This window comes from Sinohyriopsis cumingii, chromosome 2 (genome assembly GCF_028554795.1).
Source record: "Sinohyriopsis cumingii isolate HCF-2022 chromosome 2, ASM2855479v2, whole genome shotgun sequence".
In the NCBI taxonomy this organism is placed as follows: domain Eukaryota; kingdom Metazoa; phylum Mollusca; class Bivalvia; order Unionida; family Unionidae; genus Sinohyriopsis; species Sinohyriopsis cumingii.
In genome coordinates, this window is record NC_142962.1 from 22268819 (window position 1) to 22287589 (window position 18771).

Here is an 18771-nt window from a genome sequence, read left to right on the forward strand (position 1 = left end):
GGGGATTCATATTGCATGGACACATTTCTAGTGCAGCCATCTTGTTCAGAGAGTTTTGTCCTGTAACCAAATTACTGCAACAAACATTATGCATATTTTATCCCAGCAACCAATCCTTAACAGCTATTGTTTAGAAACAAAAACTGCAGTGACATTCTACTTTTCTGTAGATTTCAGGTATATAAAGGGCAGAATTTCATGGTAGTGGCTTTTATCACCTTAATACATGTATTGTTGTCAATGTAAGAGCTGTCCCTGTACATGGTTCTGTTGTTAATTATTCCATTTCTAAATTTGTATGCAGTGTTTAATACTAATGACTTTTTCCATCTGCTTCAGACCCTTGGCAACAATCTCACCACATATCAAGATACTGTGGATGGCCTGAGAGCTAAAGCAGGCGAGATAAAACGGAGGGTCAGCCAGCGAGACAAAGACCTGGTGGAGGAAAAACTTAAGTATGTTATTTCATGATTTCTTCTACAGTTCTTGTATTCAGGGATATGAATACACAAATACACATAATGCATGCATGTGCATGCACACTCACAATCACACACACGCAGATATTTTGCTTGTAACTTAAGGCTGATTTTTAGTTATTAAAGAATAGAAGTTCTTTGCACGAAAAATAAGATGATATGAAAATTACTGAGGATACTATGACTTTTGCTTTTCAAACATATTGCAAATATTTGTTGTCAATTCTACTGTTAAAAAATCATCCTGCTGTGGAAATGTACACGTCTCTTTGTAATTGTTTCCAAATCCTCCAATATTCTGAAGACCTCTGATTCAGAGTACCTATAACTGCAGGTATTTTCCTTACTGCAAAATGAACTTTGTGTACAGTCAGTGTGCTTCAGCCATCCTATAACTGCAGGTATTTTCCTTACTGCGAAATGAACTTTGTGTACAGTCAGTGTGCTTCAACCATCCTATTCAACAATCATCAAAGTTACAGCAAATCCAGAAAACCAGTAATAATATAATTGTACATCTATGTAGACAATAATCACAAAACAATTAAAATATTTTACTGAGACATTTTGGTTCAAATATATTAGCTCTACTGGTCATAGGTAATATTGCTTATGGAATTTTTTTTAATGTTGTCCATTGTCTGTCATCGAAGTTTGTTGTTGATACTCTTCTTAAACTACTGGAAGGATTGCCATGAAACTTTACACACACATTTGTCCCATAGTCTGGTTGGTCATAAATGAAAAGGATGTCATTTAGACATGCAATATGGCTGCCACAGCAGCCTTCTTGAAAATCTTCTTATTACTACTTCTCCAGATTGGATGGTCATATCAACATGGGGTTTTGCACTGAAAGACTTCTTATGATGTCTAGTTTGGCCTAAATGACAATGGTGCTTCTGAGACATCCAATAAAGGCAACTCAGTGGCCATCTTGAAAATATTGTTATTATTACTTTTCCTCAATGAATAATTATAGCATGGGCTTTCACTGAAAGACTTCTTATGATGTCTGGTTGGTCATACATGAAAATGGTATCAGTCTGACCTCCAGTATGATCACCACAATGGTTCTCTGGAAAATCTTATCATCACTACTTTTTCTAGGTGGCTGGTCATATCAACATTCCATTTTCAGCAGAAGCTTTCTTATGATGTTTGGTTGGTCCTAAATGTAAATGGTGTGCATCTGATAGCCAGGATGGTCATCATTGTAGCCATCTTGAAATTTTTTTTATTGTTACTCCTCCAAGGCAGAAAGTCATATCAACATGTGGGTATCACCAGAAGACTTCACATAATGTCTTGTTGGTCCTAAATTAAAATGGTGCTGATCTGATGTCCAGTTTGGCCACCATGGTGACCATCTTGAAAATCTTGTTATTACTACTGCTCTTAAACTGAAAGTCACTTTTTACATGGGGTTTTCATCAGAAGAGTTCTTATGATGTCTGGTTGGTCCTATGTAGTAGCCATTTTGAAAATATTATTGTCTCTACTCTTCCCAAATGGGCAGTTGTATCATCATGGGGATTTCGCCAGTATACTTCTTATAATGACCATTTGGTCCTAAATGAAAATGGTGCCAATCAGACATCCAATGTTCACCACAGCAGCAAATTTGAAAATCTTGTTCTTGCTGAAGAATATCAGTGGGTTTCAGCACTCAACAGTTAGGACAAAGAAATGGTCTTATGAATTTATGGAAATTCTTTTCATGAAGTTGAGCATCAGTCCCTTCAAGGGGCTCTTGTTTTCATTACTAGATGAATATCATAATGAGGTACAGTAATTACTAGATGAATATCATAATGAGGTACAGTAATTACTAGATGAATATCATAATGAGGTACAGTAATTACTAGATGAATATCATAATAAGGTACAGTAATTACTAGATGAATATCATAATGAGGTACATTATTTGCTTTAAGATGATGAACATAGATATAGACAATCTTACGTGAGTGATTATTTAAAATTTTGAAATTTCATATATACATAAACAGTTGAATAATTTATGACTTTTGCAATCCTTTCAAATAAAAGATTTCTTATAATGCAACTAGTTTGATAAATTTCATTTGAAAATAGCACAGCTTAAAGAGGCTATTTATCACATGACAGAAGCCAGTGTTTTTATTTATAGTAGTTAATGTTGAACCTACAAGGATGAAATTGACTTTAAAGTACATACCATTGCTTCTGACCATTACATTGCATTATCATGACATATATAAAATACAGTTATTAATTATAAATGGGTTATGAAATTTTATAGCAGTGATATTATTTAATAAAATTGTGTCTTCTAAAGGGAATTTTGAGGAAACCTACAATACATTACACACTGTAAAGACCTTTTCCCATCATTCTTTCTGTTAATTAATTTTGATCAGCATTTCTTAAGTAATATTTTGGGGCTTTTGTTATCAGGGTATCAGAAAAGAAGTACAATGAGGTGCGTAGTCGTGTTGAGAAGCTTCAGCAGGGGTATCAAACACTCAAGACTGACCTGGGAGAAGTGCGGGACAAGGTTGACCAGTATCTAATGTGGCTGAATGGCAAGGAGGAGGAGATACTTCGGACAAAGCCTGAGGGGTACAGTGTAGAGGAGGCAGAGAGCAAACTTGAGAGAATGAATGTAAGTTTTTATTTTTGTTTTGTATACATTATGTTTCTGTATAGCAATGTATAAAATCCTTCATATGTCAGTATTTAAACAAATTCTTCTGGGAGCATTCATTCAACTTCAAAGAGGTCTTAGGTTAAACAGTTGGTGCCATCCAGTGTTCAAATTATATCAGATTTTTGGTGCTTGGATTTGGCATTGGTCTTCATTTGTCACACCACATTATGCCAGCATCCTTGCCTCACTGTCAGTATGTTGTTACACATATTTGCATGATAGATATCATGAATTCAGATGAGATGCCAGTCAGTCCACATCTGTATAATTGTCACTGAGCTTTTAAAATGGTGCTTCTCAAATTGGAGATCACTAAGTCAGGACAAAGTTTTGCAGCTTCAAGATATGTTATGAAAGTTGGTAATCCAGACAGTGAACAGATCATCAGAGTTTTATGGACAATACCGTATTTCATTTAATTTCTTTTACACGAAGAAATATTTATTAATTTCTGAGTACGAAATATTATATGTAAAATAAATAATTATCATTTGGTGGTACTGACCGTGTATGAAAATAAAGGGATCATACCTGAACAAGTTCTACAGAACACAAGCTACTCGACAACCCAACGGTACAAACGTACAAAGTAAACGTATATTTTATGTCTCATTCTGCTCTCAACTCAAGAATCTAATTACAATAAAAATAAAAGTACTCAGATTTTTGTTGTTAGTGAATGAGAGATATAGGATTATGCCTCAGTGTGCAAGCTCGTCTGCATTTAGAGCATATGTAGCTGTTATGTTGTGTAATGTTGGCAAAATGATTAAGATGGTTTGAACGTGTATTAGTTGTGGGTATTATTTATTGGTAAATTGTATGCAATGATATGAGTCCACTTTGTCAAGAAATTAAGTGCAACTTGTATTTTTACAGTAACAATAATCTCATTATCAAATTGCAATAAAAAATAAAGAACTTGAAATAACATTTTAGTAAATGTGCACGTTCACATGCATGTGTGTGTGTGTGTGTGAGAGAGAGAGAGATGAAACAAGATTATTTCGTTGTACAAGACCATATTTATTCAGGGTGGTTTTTATTTGTAGCTTTTGCAAAGAGAAAAAAAAAGACTATTTTCAGTTACCTGACCATTGTGATGATCCTCATGTATTATGACCCTACTATATTCCATTATCAGTGAATACCGCTAAATCAACAATTCATTCTTGTATTAATTATGATGTACATTGTCACAACAACCACATGGCTATGCAGTGTTATTTATATTGGAAATTAAACATGCTTAGCACTTTGGTTATCCAGTTGAAACGAGATTGAGGGCAAGAATGGACAGAAGATGTCAAATCAGCGAGGCTGCAGATAGGGAAATGAGGCTCTCTCTAGGGGAATGAAAATCTGTCAATGTGTTATTGAAGCCATTGTCTGTACAGCAGATCTTATAAGGACAGGCAATCATACACATTACTTGTTATTCGAACTCACCAATGAAGATAATAGTGGGGTATATCATAGAATAGATTTGCAATAAAATGTTAATTATATCCAAGTCAAAACAGAACAAGCACTTAAAACATGGTATATGTATATATACAAATCGATTTAATGGAGTCCGTGACTTTCGAATTTACGATGGAAAATGACAAGATTTTTATATTTTATGTTTCTATGACTATAATGAAACAATAAGACTAATTGACTAATGGTATGTGTTCTTCATTTTAGCATGTACTGAGATGTAATTTTTGTTGGATAAGAAAACATCAACGGGCTTCCAAACTTGTTTTAAAATCCACATGGTGTTTTGTTACGGTGATGGACTTAATAGGGAGAACTAATTAGTAATAATACTTAAAGGTCTGGTCTGTGAAGTCCTTTGTCCGTTTGTTAATAAACACTAGTAGATATTGTAATGACAATAAGAGAGCTTGTGCACGTGGGCGTCAGGATTTTTGCAAGGGGGTTCAGGATTTTTTGCAGGGGGCATCAGTCAGACACAGCCGGGAGATTTAGTATAGTGAGCAGTCTGAAACAAAAGCTGATATTTACTAAGTGTTTTGAACTGAATCTTGTGACATATTTTCAGCATCATTTGCATGATTAAATTTGTCGGAATATATATATATATATATATATATATATATATATATATATATATATATATATATATATATATATATATATATATATATATATTTATTTCAGGGAGATCATGTGACCCCCCCCTTAATCTATGCTGTGGGTGCCCATGCTTATGCATCATTCATTGTATTTTCTCACCAACAATGATTAATATGTGTAAAAACAAAGTGGCAATATGGTATTTTGATCTTTTTTGTAAACGTAAATCTTCTTAGTAGAAATTATATGTCCAATAATTTAATTGATTTTCTCGAAAAATACAAAGTGATATGAACGAAAAATTACGATACTTTAAAATAATTATTATTTGATAACTGGATTGTGTATGAAAAATTAATGGGTACGAAACAATACATGAATACGGTATTGTTGTTTTAATTTTGCTGAGTCTGCACAGACTAACATGTTCCTGTACACATTGTGGAGTTATAACCCTTAGTAATGTCCACCATTTTAAAGCATTTGACATTTATCTCTCGTTTTTGTGAAATTTTTTTCATGCACTTTTATGTTCTCATCATATAGTTGACCTGCACAGAGATGGAAAACAGACAGCCTGTAATGGAGAACATCAGTCAAATGGTGGAAGGTATTCTTCAGGAACTGACACCTCAAGATCGTGTAGACATTGAACAAATCATCCGGAAACTGCGTCAGGAGCATGAGCGTGTTTACGGGTTGGCAGTGGAACAACGGAATGAACTGAAAGCCAGTTTAAATGAACGTGAAGTCTTCCTTGTTGGTTTAGAGCGGATAAAGCTGTGGCTGGACAACAGAGAAAAGAAAGCAAACAAAATGGAGAAGATGCGACTTAGCTCATCTGAAGTTGAGAAACAGGCAGAAAAAATCAAGGTAGTATTGCAATTTTAAATGAAAAGACTTATTAAGTTAATTATGTAATACATATTAAAATTGTGAAATATGTTCAGAATTCTTCTAAAAACTGTCTACTTTGGATAGATCCTTCATTTGTTTGCTGGGGGGAGGGTCATCTGTAGAGGAATAGGATTTGAGGTTCAGATAAATATATTTATTTAAATTCTTTTCAGTACGTCATCACCAGCTTCTACACGTAGGTTTAACAAACTTGTATATGATTTAGATGTTATTTTTCTTACAGTTGATTTTGAATTCAGATTTCCAAATTTGCAACATGATACCTTGATATTAACCAATAATTTGATGTCTTAATATGGTATCAATTTTTATTAGCAGCCATGCTCTATTCTATAAATTGCCTAATTACTGTCATTAATCCCCAATTGGTACAACTGAGAAAAACTTATCATATGATCTTATAAGTGTTACATTACTTTCCCACAAGGCCATACTGTTAAGCAAATTATCATGTACATCTTAATGTCAGCTGGAGGGGGCAGTCATATGTATGTAAATACAATGGCTACAGCTGGAGGGGGAGCAGTCATATATATATATATATATATATATATATATATATATATATATATATATATATATATATATATATATATATATATATATATATATATAAGCCAATCACAACAGCTGGAGGGGGGAAATTCATACAATATAATGTCAATGGCTACAGTTGGAGAGGGGTGCAGACATATATATATATATATATATATATATATATATATATATATATATATATATATATATATATATATATATATATATATATATATATACATACATACATACATACATATATACATATATATATATACATACATACATACATACATACATACATATATATATATAAAGAATACAAATTATATGGCGTATAAAAGCCCTTTCAATTGCACTGGATCCAGCAAGGGATAACTAGTATCTAACTAGCCTAAGCACTTTAGACTTTCAGTGAGTCTTTTCCAAAGGCATATACAAAACATAGAAAAGACAAACCAATAAAACACAAAAACCATTGTGATTGTAGAACTTTACATGGCTGTTTCTACAGGAATTAAACCTTTATATATATTATGTTTCAGCTAGTTTATTTCAACTTGTTGCAGATGATGGAAAATAGTTTTATTGACCTAGATCCAATCAGATATATGAAGTTTGATCCTTTTTTGTAGCTTTTCAGTTTCTCTGACATACTGAAGACTACAGATCTTAAATGTGATGAGATAAATTACATCCTCTGTTTTGCACATTTTGTTTGGACCATGTATGTTTAATTTTTCTCTAGTCACTGTGCTAGAAAATGTCCTGGTCTCTATCATATGTTGACGGGTTTTGTACCTTTTATCCCCACAGGGGCCAGATTGACTAGTGTGGTCTTGATTAGTGATTGGTTTTAGTTTTGCCCGGACTAGGATGTCCTTGAGGTTTTTTGGTCTCCGGTAGGCTACTACAGGTATGTTCAGGAGGAGTAACTTTAGTACATCCAACGATTCCACAATGGGCCAATGTTTCCCTATGATTTTACCTACTTTGGCTACACAAAAGAATCGACCTTCATAGATATGATTGGATGACAAAGAAGCTGTACAGAAGCCTGGTTGCAAAACACTTCTCCTCCCTGGCCACACTTTCAGTGATTTAACACTTATTGCAATTGCTCACAACCCCAACTGGAGTTCCGAAACCAGGAAAGAAAAGGAATCTTAGTGGATATGCCACCTTAGAACATTTAAACCAAGTGGTTTAAACCAAGAAGACTAGAAAAAGACAGCCATGCACAAATAAAATTATCTTTTGCAGCTGACACATTTTCTTTTAAATAATTCTCTAAATTTGCTTATTAGCCTATAATTACTACTATAACAATGAAATATCCAGGATATAATTTGTCCTTACATAAATTTACATAAAACAACAGATGTCGTTATGGCTCATCGATTTCTAGGTCAATCAGAATATTTTCCAGCATCTGCAACAAGTTGAAATAAACTAGTTGAAACATAATACATTTAAAGGTTTAATTCCTGTATAAACAGCCATGTAAAGTTTTGCAAAGACAATGGTTTTTATGTTTTATTTGTTTGTCTTGTCTATGTTTTGTATTTGCCTGTGAAAAAGACTCATTGAGAGTTGAAAGTGCTTGGGCTAGTTAGATGCTAGTTCTAGATGGGGGCCGGGGGGGGGCAGTCATGCATATAAAGTCAATGACTACGGCGGACATTAGCCAACATATTTTTGCGTCTCCAAAATTAACTTTCATTATCAGCCTGACTTTGGGCCAACAACTGCTGAAATGAATAAATTGAAAGGAAATTTTTTTGTTAGGTCTGGTCAGCCTGGTGTCAGGATAATGTGACAGGGTGGGACATGATGCCACGTGTCTGCGGCATGATGCCTCAGTGCTAGACATACTGCAGACATCATAGTGGTATGACTGAAAAATTGTTAAAGCTACATTTAAAAACTCCAAATCCGAATCCTAAACAAGTTTGTAGAATGCTTGCACTCCCCAAGTAAGGTAGAGGTCTATTGATTTGGGAATTAAGTGGTCCAAACTCAAGGTCATTGTTTCTCAAAAGAAAAATTGGTTTTGCACAACAACTTTGTTGTAGAGTATGTTCCTTGAAAAAAATGGTTGGCTTGCTTTTAGGGTCATAAAGAAACATAGATTTTGGCATCTAATGGTCAGAGCTTAAGGTCATGGTAAATCTAATAAGAAAATAATGGATTTTGCACAGCAAGTTTATTTCAGGATTGCATATCTTATCTAAAGGTCAATGTTATTGACACCCATTGGTGAAGAATTTTGAGTCAGCCATGCCCTACTATTGCCTACATAGAGAACTATTAAACACAGGATGGATGTATAATGTGCCATTAACAAAACTCTTATTTTCAAATGTGGGAACTTATTTTTATGTGTTATTTAATAAAATATGAACATACTAGATTAGTAAGGATGTTTTTGGTCATGTGACTTTAACTTATACATATTCCAGTTGCTTAGCCATAAATTACTTGATATGAATAAGTAAGTTTAGAAAATTAGTTACATGTATATCTAATTTCTGTGTAGTTTTGGAAATTGTGTCTTTTGATTGTGTTATTTAATAAAGTCATGACACTATTTGCAAAATGTAGGGAAAAGACAAGTGTTTATTCAAACGTCAGTACTATTGGTCTGCTATACAGAATAATTGACAGAACAAGTAAAAGCTTTACTGTATTGTACATACATTTTGATACAGTTTAATTTCTCATATATGAGCAATCCATGCAAATCATATTTAGTTTTTGTCCTTAAATTTTTGAACAGAATTTTTTCTTATTATGATTTATAAATTATAGGTGACTAAGAAACTGTTTTATTTGACCCATAATTATTTGTACACCTGAGAAAAATTAATAAAACTGTATGAAATATTACAAACATTACGGTATTTTTTTATAAACAGTTAATTACATCTCCAATTAAAGTATAAGATGAATCATTGAATTAGGTGAGTCATGTAAAATTGTAGGTATAACTGAAGATAGGCCATTAAATGGCTATATAAGTATTTTGTGTCTGTCAATCTCACAGTATCCTTGAAGTATTCTCATTTAGAGGGTTAATAAATCTGATAAGGTAGAATGAAATTGCCTTGTTTCAGCCTGAATAATAATTTCAATAGGTGAAAGTTGTTCAGCTGGATAATAACATAGTAGACGGTAAGTTTCTTGCTTTATAATGTCCCAGTATACTTGAAGGAAGGACCAAAATAGTCAAAATTGTATTTAAACATAGTCTCTGTTGCCTGGAGATGAATTTATGTAACATTTAGCATTTAACTAGAAAGGGTGTTTTACTGGAAACTTAAGTTTTGTGCAAATTGTTGTCACGAGTGAGAATTTTTGTGTACACTGTTGTCAGTGAGTGATAATTTTTTTGTGTACACTGTTGTCACTGAGTGATAATTTTTTTTGTGTACACTGTTGTCACTGAGTGATAATTTTTGGAGTCTATGCTGCTTTTCCAGAACTGAGAACTACATTAGAAGGGTATATTTAGTAATTGATTTAATACACACATCAAAATGAATTTTAAAAAATAGTTGAATTTCGTTTCCTTACCAGTATTTCTTTATTATGTCCAATATTGAAATCCTTATTAACTATAGGACTAATTAGTAAATATTTTTCATGTTGCTTTTGTTTTGAAAATCACCTGGTTACATACATAACTTGAAAAATTTCCATCCTTCCAAGAAAATTGGAATTTACACCAACTGATATCACTGCTTACCAAATTGCAATAGCATTTACTCTTACATTGATAGTATTATTATTGTTTACATTTTTACATTGACTGGTGGCATTGTTGACACTCTTAAAGTGACAGTAGTGTTATTGTTGACATTCTTACATTGACAGTACTGGCATTGTTGAGATTGTCAATGCCAGTGTTATGTTGGTGTTGTTGTGGGTTTAACACCATTTTTCAGTACATGGTAGGCTATACGTGGCAGCCAGGATAACTGGTTGAGGAAGACACCGGGAAAACTCATGTAAGAACCACTGACCAATAGGAAGCTACTTGCAAACCATTGGTCACTGAACCCACATGGACAGAGGTGAGATGGCAGTGACTGGTACAGGCAAGCACTTCGACCACCCAGGGTCTGGGGCCCTGCCAGTCTGAATATGTGTTCAAGATTTTTTAAATTCTATACGTTATAGCCATGTTTCCAGGTGAGACAGGCTGTTCCCATGTATTGTAAACCTGTTCCCAAGTGAGACAGACTGTTCCACCCAGTTGAGACAGACTGTTCCTGTATATTATAGCCCTGTTTAAAAAGTGAAACAGACTGTTCCTCAAATTGCAGGTCTTCCTTGGGAATTGTTTCAACAGTGTGAAATTTTTAGAAAATAAATGTGTGTGTGTGTGTGTGTGTGTGTGTGATTTGGAATTTTAGTGTAGCTTTAACAATTTTTCAGTCATATTACTGTGATGTCTGCAATGTGGCAGTTTATAGTGATGTCTAGCACTGGGGCATGATGCCCCAGATATGTAGCAATATGTCTCACCCAGTCACATTATCCTGGCACCAGCTGACCAGTCCTAACACTAACCTCTTAATGCTGAGCGCCAAGTGAGGCAGCTGTTAGTACCATTTTTGTAAGTCTCTGGTATGACTTGGCCGGGGATTGAACCCATGACCTTCCGCATCCGAGGTGGGCACTCTAACCATTAGGTCACTGGAGTGGTTTAGAAAATAAATATTTTCCTTATTTTTGTACAAGGGGGACTATCTTTCTATAAATTAATTCTACATGATGCATTTTGTTGAATTTAATTTGCAGAACTTGATGACAGAGATTAATAACTACCAGCCCAACATTCAGCAGTTGCTGGAGAGGTCAGAGACCCTCAAGACAGAATGTGTACCTGAAGTTGCTGCCGAGTTGGAGGAGAAATGTACAGGTAAGGTGGACAAGGGGAATTGATGGTAACGTGTGACATGTTTGCTTCACATTTCTTTATGATTGCTTTTCCATGGTCACAGCTACCCTATGAGTTTTTTGGTTTCCTTCACTTCAGAGACTCTATAACACCAACATCTGAACTGTTGAAAGCATATGTGGAAGCTTGTTGGATAAATTTAAAGATGTTCAACAAATATGCAATCTTCAAGCTTCCACATACTTGTGGAAATTCTTACGTAATTTCCTATGATTAATAACTCCAGACTATTTTCATTTGTGCAAATCCAGACATATTAGATCAACCAAAGAATATATTGTCTAATATTAATAAAAGTTAAGTCTATGAGCAGATGCAAAATTATATAAGATCTTGGGTGCTATAATAGTTTTCGGAAAAAGGAAAAAGGCAAAAAATGCCTTGATAAAAGCTGCTTTGTTTTGCAGCTAGTTGAGATCTGCCATGATTAAACAGTAAATGGGTTTTTATTTTATTTTAGTCCTTGAAATATGGACTTAGACATTTTTAACACATCTCCCATGCTAAATTTTATAAATTTGTCTGCAGTGAATTAGCTGGTGCCTTATTCTTCCCTGCATCATTAAACCAACAGTATATATTGTTCTTATTCTAGTAGAGGTTAATCGGTACAAACCCATGAAAACTGCATTTTATAAAACCCATTTGACTAACAATTGACTTGTGAATCATTCATTTACATTAATGTTACATTGAAACAACTAAACACATGTTAGCTGTACCAAGTTGATAGAGTTACTGGAATTATATGAATGCAATCATGGACTTGCTTCACAATACATCCATATCTGGTTCATGATGAGGCATGCAATGAAATATATGTATTCATGTGTAAATGTAACTCTGGAATTAGATTCAAGTTTTTTTGGAAAACTCATTATAAAGTATGTGGATTTTATCATTTTATTTCACATTGTTATTTTATCTCACATTTTTTATTTTATCTCACATTTATTACAGGAGTTAAATAATTCCTATGTTTTAATGAGCCATGTTGAGAAAAATATTGAAACTTATTAACTTCATAAATCTCATGTGAAGTGAACACTAATGTAAGATTCTGTGTATCACATGATTAAATATGCAAATTAAGGTTTTGTTTAGTTTTTTGTATTGATATGATGCAGCTTACACTCGGATACATAAGACATTGCATTAGAAGGAAAATTAATTTTTGTTGTTCATAGACAACCTGCCAGTAAGATTTTTTTCTTTGTGTCTTACAGAAATGCAGAATCGATATGAGATGCTTAAAAATCATATACGAAATGTACATGAAAGACTACGTGACAGTGTTCTAACCAGAAAAACTCACGAGTCTGAAGTACAGAAGGTTGAACGATGGTGCAAAGAGACTGAGATCAAAATTGCTTTGGAACCATCACTAGACTGTGCCACAGAAATCCTGCAAGACCAATACCAGGAGTATAAGGTAGAGATAATCACAAGTTTAACAAAAACATTAACTTTTAACAAATTTAGCAAGAAAACTGAAATTAAATTGCATGACATTTTAGTTGTTTACTTTACAGCATTGTTATATATTATGTATATTTCCAAAGAGTTGGTGGCAAAACAGTTACATTACAAAAATACTAATTTTACACAATTCAGAAATTATAATTTATACCAATTGGAGATTATTTTGCATAATATGTCAATTTACCATTGGTCATTGGTCTGTTTTAGTGACCATACCTTTAAACTGTCAATTTACCATTGGTCATTAGTCTGTTTTAGTGATTGTACCTTTAAACTGTCAATTTACCATTGGTCATTGATCTGTTTTAGTGATTGTACCTTTAAACTGTCAATTTACCATTGGTCATTGGTCTGATTTAGTGACTGTACGTTTAAACTGTCAATTTACCATTGGTCATTGGTCTGTTTTAGTGATTGTACCTTTAAACTGTCAATTTACCATTGGTCATTGGTCTGTTTTAGTGATTGTACCTTTAAACTGTCAATTTACCATTGGTCATTGGTCTGTTTTAGTGATTGTACCTTTAAACTGTCAATTTACCATTGGTCATTGGTCTGTTTTAGTGATCGTACCTTTAAACTGTCAATTTACCATTGGTCATCAGTCTGTTTTAGTGATCGTACCTTTAAACTGTCAATTTACCATTGGTCATCAGTCTGTTTTAGTGATTGTACCTTTAAACTGTCAATTTACCATTGGTCATTGGTCTGTTTTAGTGATTGTACCTTTAAACTGTGAATCTACCATTGGTCATCAGTCTGTTTTAGTGATTGTACCTTTAAACTGTCAATTTACCATTGGTCATTGGTCTGTTTTAGTGATCGTACCTTTAAACTGTCAATTTAACAAATTCCCGTCCTATTTTAGCTATTGTGTCAAGCTTCAAGTTAATATGTTCCATTGTATCTGCTTTTTCATTCATTTTTGTGAGAACATGATTTGTTTTCTTCGCATAAAATCTTTCTTTTTATACATAAGAATTGTAATAACCTAGTGAATATCAACATATGTAAGAACACATAGAAATATAACAATTGTTTGGCAACATTTTTGTCACACAGGACAGTTTGATCATTTGGCAACACTTTTGTCACACAGGCCAGTTTGATCATTTGGCAACACTTTCATCACACAGGACAGTTTGATCCTTTGGTAACACTTTTGTTACACAGGACAGTTTCGTCATTTGGCAACAATTTTGTCACAGGGGACAATTTTATCATTTGTCAGCAATTTTGTCACACAGGACAGTTTGATCATTTGATAACACTTTTGTCACACAGGACAGTTTGATCATTTGGTAACACTTGTCACACAGGACAGTTTGATTATAATTCAAATTATGAATCTGTTAAAAGAACATAAGTCCTTTTTGTGTACATTTTGGTCACTTTCTTCAAAAAGAAGTCACAAACTTAGTATACATGTAGTAGATTCATTCTCAGATTTGCATAGTTTTATCTTCTTATCTCACACTATGTCCAGTGGACATGTGCATCATTGCCCATATTTCTTATCTCACACTGTATGTCCAATGGACAAGTGTATCATTGCCCATATTTCTTATCTCACACTGTATGTCCAATGGACATGTGCATCATTGCCCATATTTCTTATCTCACACTGAATGTTCAATAGACATGTGCATCATTGCCCATATTTTTTTATATCTCACACTGAATTTCCAACAGATATTTGCATCAGTGCCAATATTTCCATCTCACACTGTATGTCCAATAGATATTTTCTATCAATACTCATATTTCTTATCTCACACTGTATGTCCAGTTGATATTTAAATCAGTGCCCATATTTCTTATCTCACACTGTATGTCCAGTTGATATTTGAATCAATGCCCATATTTCTTATATGTCCAGTTGATATTTGCATCAGTGCCCATATTTCTTATATGTCCAGTTGATATTTGAATCAGTGCCCATATTTCTTTTCTTACACTGTATGCTCAATATATATATGCATTAGTGCCCATATTTCATCAGCAAAAACTCCATTATCGGATTTCAATATGGTCGAGAATACATTTTCATGCTTTCTTTAAGTGTTCAACACAAAAAAAGATATATTACATTCAAGTTCTATCAGTTAATGTCATGTGCAGTAAAAGTGCAGTTTTATGAGTATCTTGAAAAAAAAATTGTTTTGCAGACACTAAGCAACACAGCTCACATGTTCAGATCACTTGTAAAGGAGATATCAGATCAAGCTCAAAAACTACTACCAGACCTCCATGAGCGTGATGTTCATATCCTACAGCAACAAACCCAGTCTTTGGAAAATAAACAGGACAGGTATTTTATTTTGTTTCATGGAATTTATATATTTTCAGTTATAAATATCATTTTGTCCATAGGAAAATGTGCATTTAATGATTTTAAAATTTAAAAATTTACATAATGTTATCAGTTTATTATCTTATCTGTATATAGCTTCCTTTTAATAATGTTGTAGATACATTGATAAGAGTTGTGCATGATAATAATTTAGTCTTAACTCATTCCTCTCCCCAGACTGTCTACTGTAATCAATGAGCGCCTGAGGGCCCTGGAAGAGGCAATCGAGACACGCTCTCAGGTGACAGAGAATATTCAGGAGGCAGCTGATTGGCTGGCTCAGATACAGCAGGATCTCCGTGACATTCCTAGGTCTATTGGCTACTCTGTTGAGGATGCTGAGGACAATCTGAAGAAATATGAGGTGATAAGGATGAAGGGATGAAATAATGTCATGAATGCCATGTAATACACACTCTGTTTTGGTGCCTGTTGTATTTTCATGGTTCATATGGCTGTTTAAGGTAGCTATGCATTGGTCATATGTATAATAGATGGAAACAGAAATCTGACTGAAGTGAAGTGTGGCTGAGTGAATATGGATAACTTGAAAAAGGGGTATCAAAAATAATTTTAGTTCAAAAAAGAGGTATGGAGAGTATTTATTTACAGTAGGACCAAGAAGTACATGTAAAGACATACTGGAAGTCATTAATGAAAATTACATTTCAGTATGTTATCATATAATAATCACAGTGTCCATCAGTCAGCAGTTAGATTTTCAATAGATGATTTTACTGCCAACCAAAATGCTATGCAGTTTTATGTTGACACGACCTGCAAAGTAATCATTTCTAACCCTCTCTGTCATCATGTTTAGGAGTTATAGCCCCTGAGTGCCTGTCTTCAAGACTTTCATTTCCACAGCTCTGTACTGATAACATCTTGAATTAGTTCGATTTCCAGATCATTTAGCAACAGTTACGTCCCTTTATTGCCTGTTCTTCTGACTTTTAAGTTCCATAAAATGATTATACCAGATGTGTTGGTTTGCAACCAGATTTGGCATGCACATTTATAATGATAAAATCTTTGATGAATATGAGTTGTACAATTTTACATGTTAATTTAGAGGAGTTTCTGCCCCAGATTTTCTATCCTTCCAGCTTTGGTTTATGCAGCATTACCTTAACAAGGATTAATGATTGAACAAGCATGGATCTTCATATTAATGAGACCTTGCATTAATTTGATTTCTAGCATTCCATGAAATACTTTACAAGAGTTCTGTCCTCCTGGATTGGGTTTCAACATCATTCCTTTAGCAAGGATTGAATTTACAAGAGTTCTGTCCTCCTGGATTGGGTTTCAGCATCATTCCTTTAACAAGGATTGAATTTACAAGAGTTCTGTCCTCCTGAATTGGGTTTCAGCATCATTCCTTTAACAAGGATTGAAACCAAATTTGGCATTCAGCTTTATTTTGCTTACACCTTGAATGAATTTGATTTTTTTTCAGCATTCAGCAACTTAATTTAGAAGGGTTATGGCCCCAGATTTTTTGCCTCCTTGTAACTCTGGTTTCCAATGCATATTTTTACTAAGGAATGTGGATTTCAGTAAAAATATATTTCATGTACCTTTTATTAATGAGACTTTAAAAAATTCTTTTCCAGCATTTTACATTATCTTTTAAAGGATATAGGCCCCTGAATGCCCATCTGCCTAACTGAAGGCTCTCTCAATCAAATTGTTGTATGCAAGGCCATCTATAATTAATGTGTATTATACTGTGAGAGTTGTAATCATTTTTATCTAACTTGTCCATATGGCCAAGTGAGCTTATGCTATGGTCCTGTGCCTGTCAGTGAACATTTGCTTGAAGCCACTCTGGAAGCCATATTTCCGATCAAGTTTGGAAAATGTCCACTGGACTTGCCCAGGATACAACACCATTTTGATCTTTGGAAATAGATAGTTTCAGATTACTAGCTAATATAGTAGGTAAAATTCACACATATAAAGTTTAAGAGACAGTTTATATATTTTTTTTTTCTTACAATATTAAGTAGGCAGGTTGAGTGAAATAGTCAACTATTAAGTTATATAAACCAGGTGAGTGATATCAGGCTTTCTTGGACCTCTTTTTCTGTTACAAGATTAATTTTATAACAATTGAAGGACTTTATGAATTAAACCAAATTTAGTTTGAGGCTTAACATGTTAGAAGATCTAGTTTTCATTTGTCATCATTTTCTAAAAAACTTAATTGGAGTTATGGACCCTGTTTGAATCTGACCTTTGCTCTTCAAATGCATTATATTAGTGGGAACATTCATTTCACATGGACACATTTGAAGGGCCTTTTTGTGTAATTGTTTTTTTACAGTATAGTTTGAATTTTGGATAACAGAGGTATTCATTTTCACCAACAGGCAATTGCAGAAAGAATCGCCAATTATCAACCAACAATCGCACAACTGAACCAGGCTGTGGAGCGACTCCGAAATGCTGGTCAGAAGAGTGATGCAGATGAGATATTACAGCTGACCTCTACATACGAGATGTTGAGTGACCAGGTTGCACATCATTGCAAGAAGTCACAGCAGGCCGTGGCATCACGACAAGATCTCCATGATGGACTTCATGAGATGGAGAGCCTGGTTAAGGAATGTGAGGATGAGATCGATGGACTTATAGAAAGTGGAGACTCATTGCCAGTCAAGACTGTCAAGCTGAGAGTGAGTATACAAGATGATCTGACTGATTAATAATGTCAATCTCAATCTCAAAATCAAAAATTTTCACAAGCATACAAATTTAAGCTCAAATGGCTAGAAGGCCTAATGACCTTATGATAAGGCCCTGTATCCTTATGATATGGCCCTGTATCCTTATGATAAGGCCCTGTATCCTTATGATATTACCCTGTATCCTTATGATATGGCCCTGTATCCTTATGAGATGGCCCTGTATCATTATAATATGACCCTGTATCCTTATGATAAGGCCCTGTATCCTTATGATAAGGCCCTGTATCCTTATGATATGGCCCTGTATCCTTATGATATGGCCCTGTATCCTTATGATATGGCCCTGTATCATTATAATATGACCCTGTATCCTCATGATATGGCCCTGTATCCTTATGATATGGCCCTGTATCATTATAATATGACCCTGTATCCTTATGATATGGCCCTGTATCCTTATGATATGGCCCTGTATCCTTATGAGATGGCCCTGTATCCTTATGATATGGGTATCTAGTTGTATCTGGGCCTTGGGTATCTAGTTGTATCTGGGCCTTGGGTAT

At 34.1% G+C, this 18771-nt stretch overlaps 1 protein-coding gene across 1 annotated transcript in view; it reads left to right on the top strand.

The window, feature by feature from the left end:
* The window catches only part of LOC149804453 (nesprin-1-like), a 572886-nt gene that overhangs the window by 388939 nt on the left and 165176 nt on the right, over window positions 1-18771 (top strand). The window contains exons 87-94 of the mRNA XM_089940603.1: window positions 340-458; window positions 2922-3129; window positions 5806-6132; window positions 11521-11641; window positions 12907-13112; window positions 15331-15473; window positions 15693-15879; window positions 17891-18196. Of these exons, the coding sequence (XP_089796729.1) occupies window positions 340-458; window positions 2922-3129; window positions 5806-6132; window positions 11521-11641; window positions 12907-13112; window positions 15331-15473; window positions 15693-15879; window positions 17891-18196 (1617 nt within the window). The remainder of the gene's footprint in view (window positions 1-339; window positions 459-2921; window positions 3130-5805; window positions 6133-11520; window positions 11642-12906; window positions 13113-15330; window positions 15474-15692; window positions 15880-17890; window positions 18197-18771) is intronic.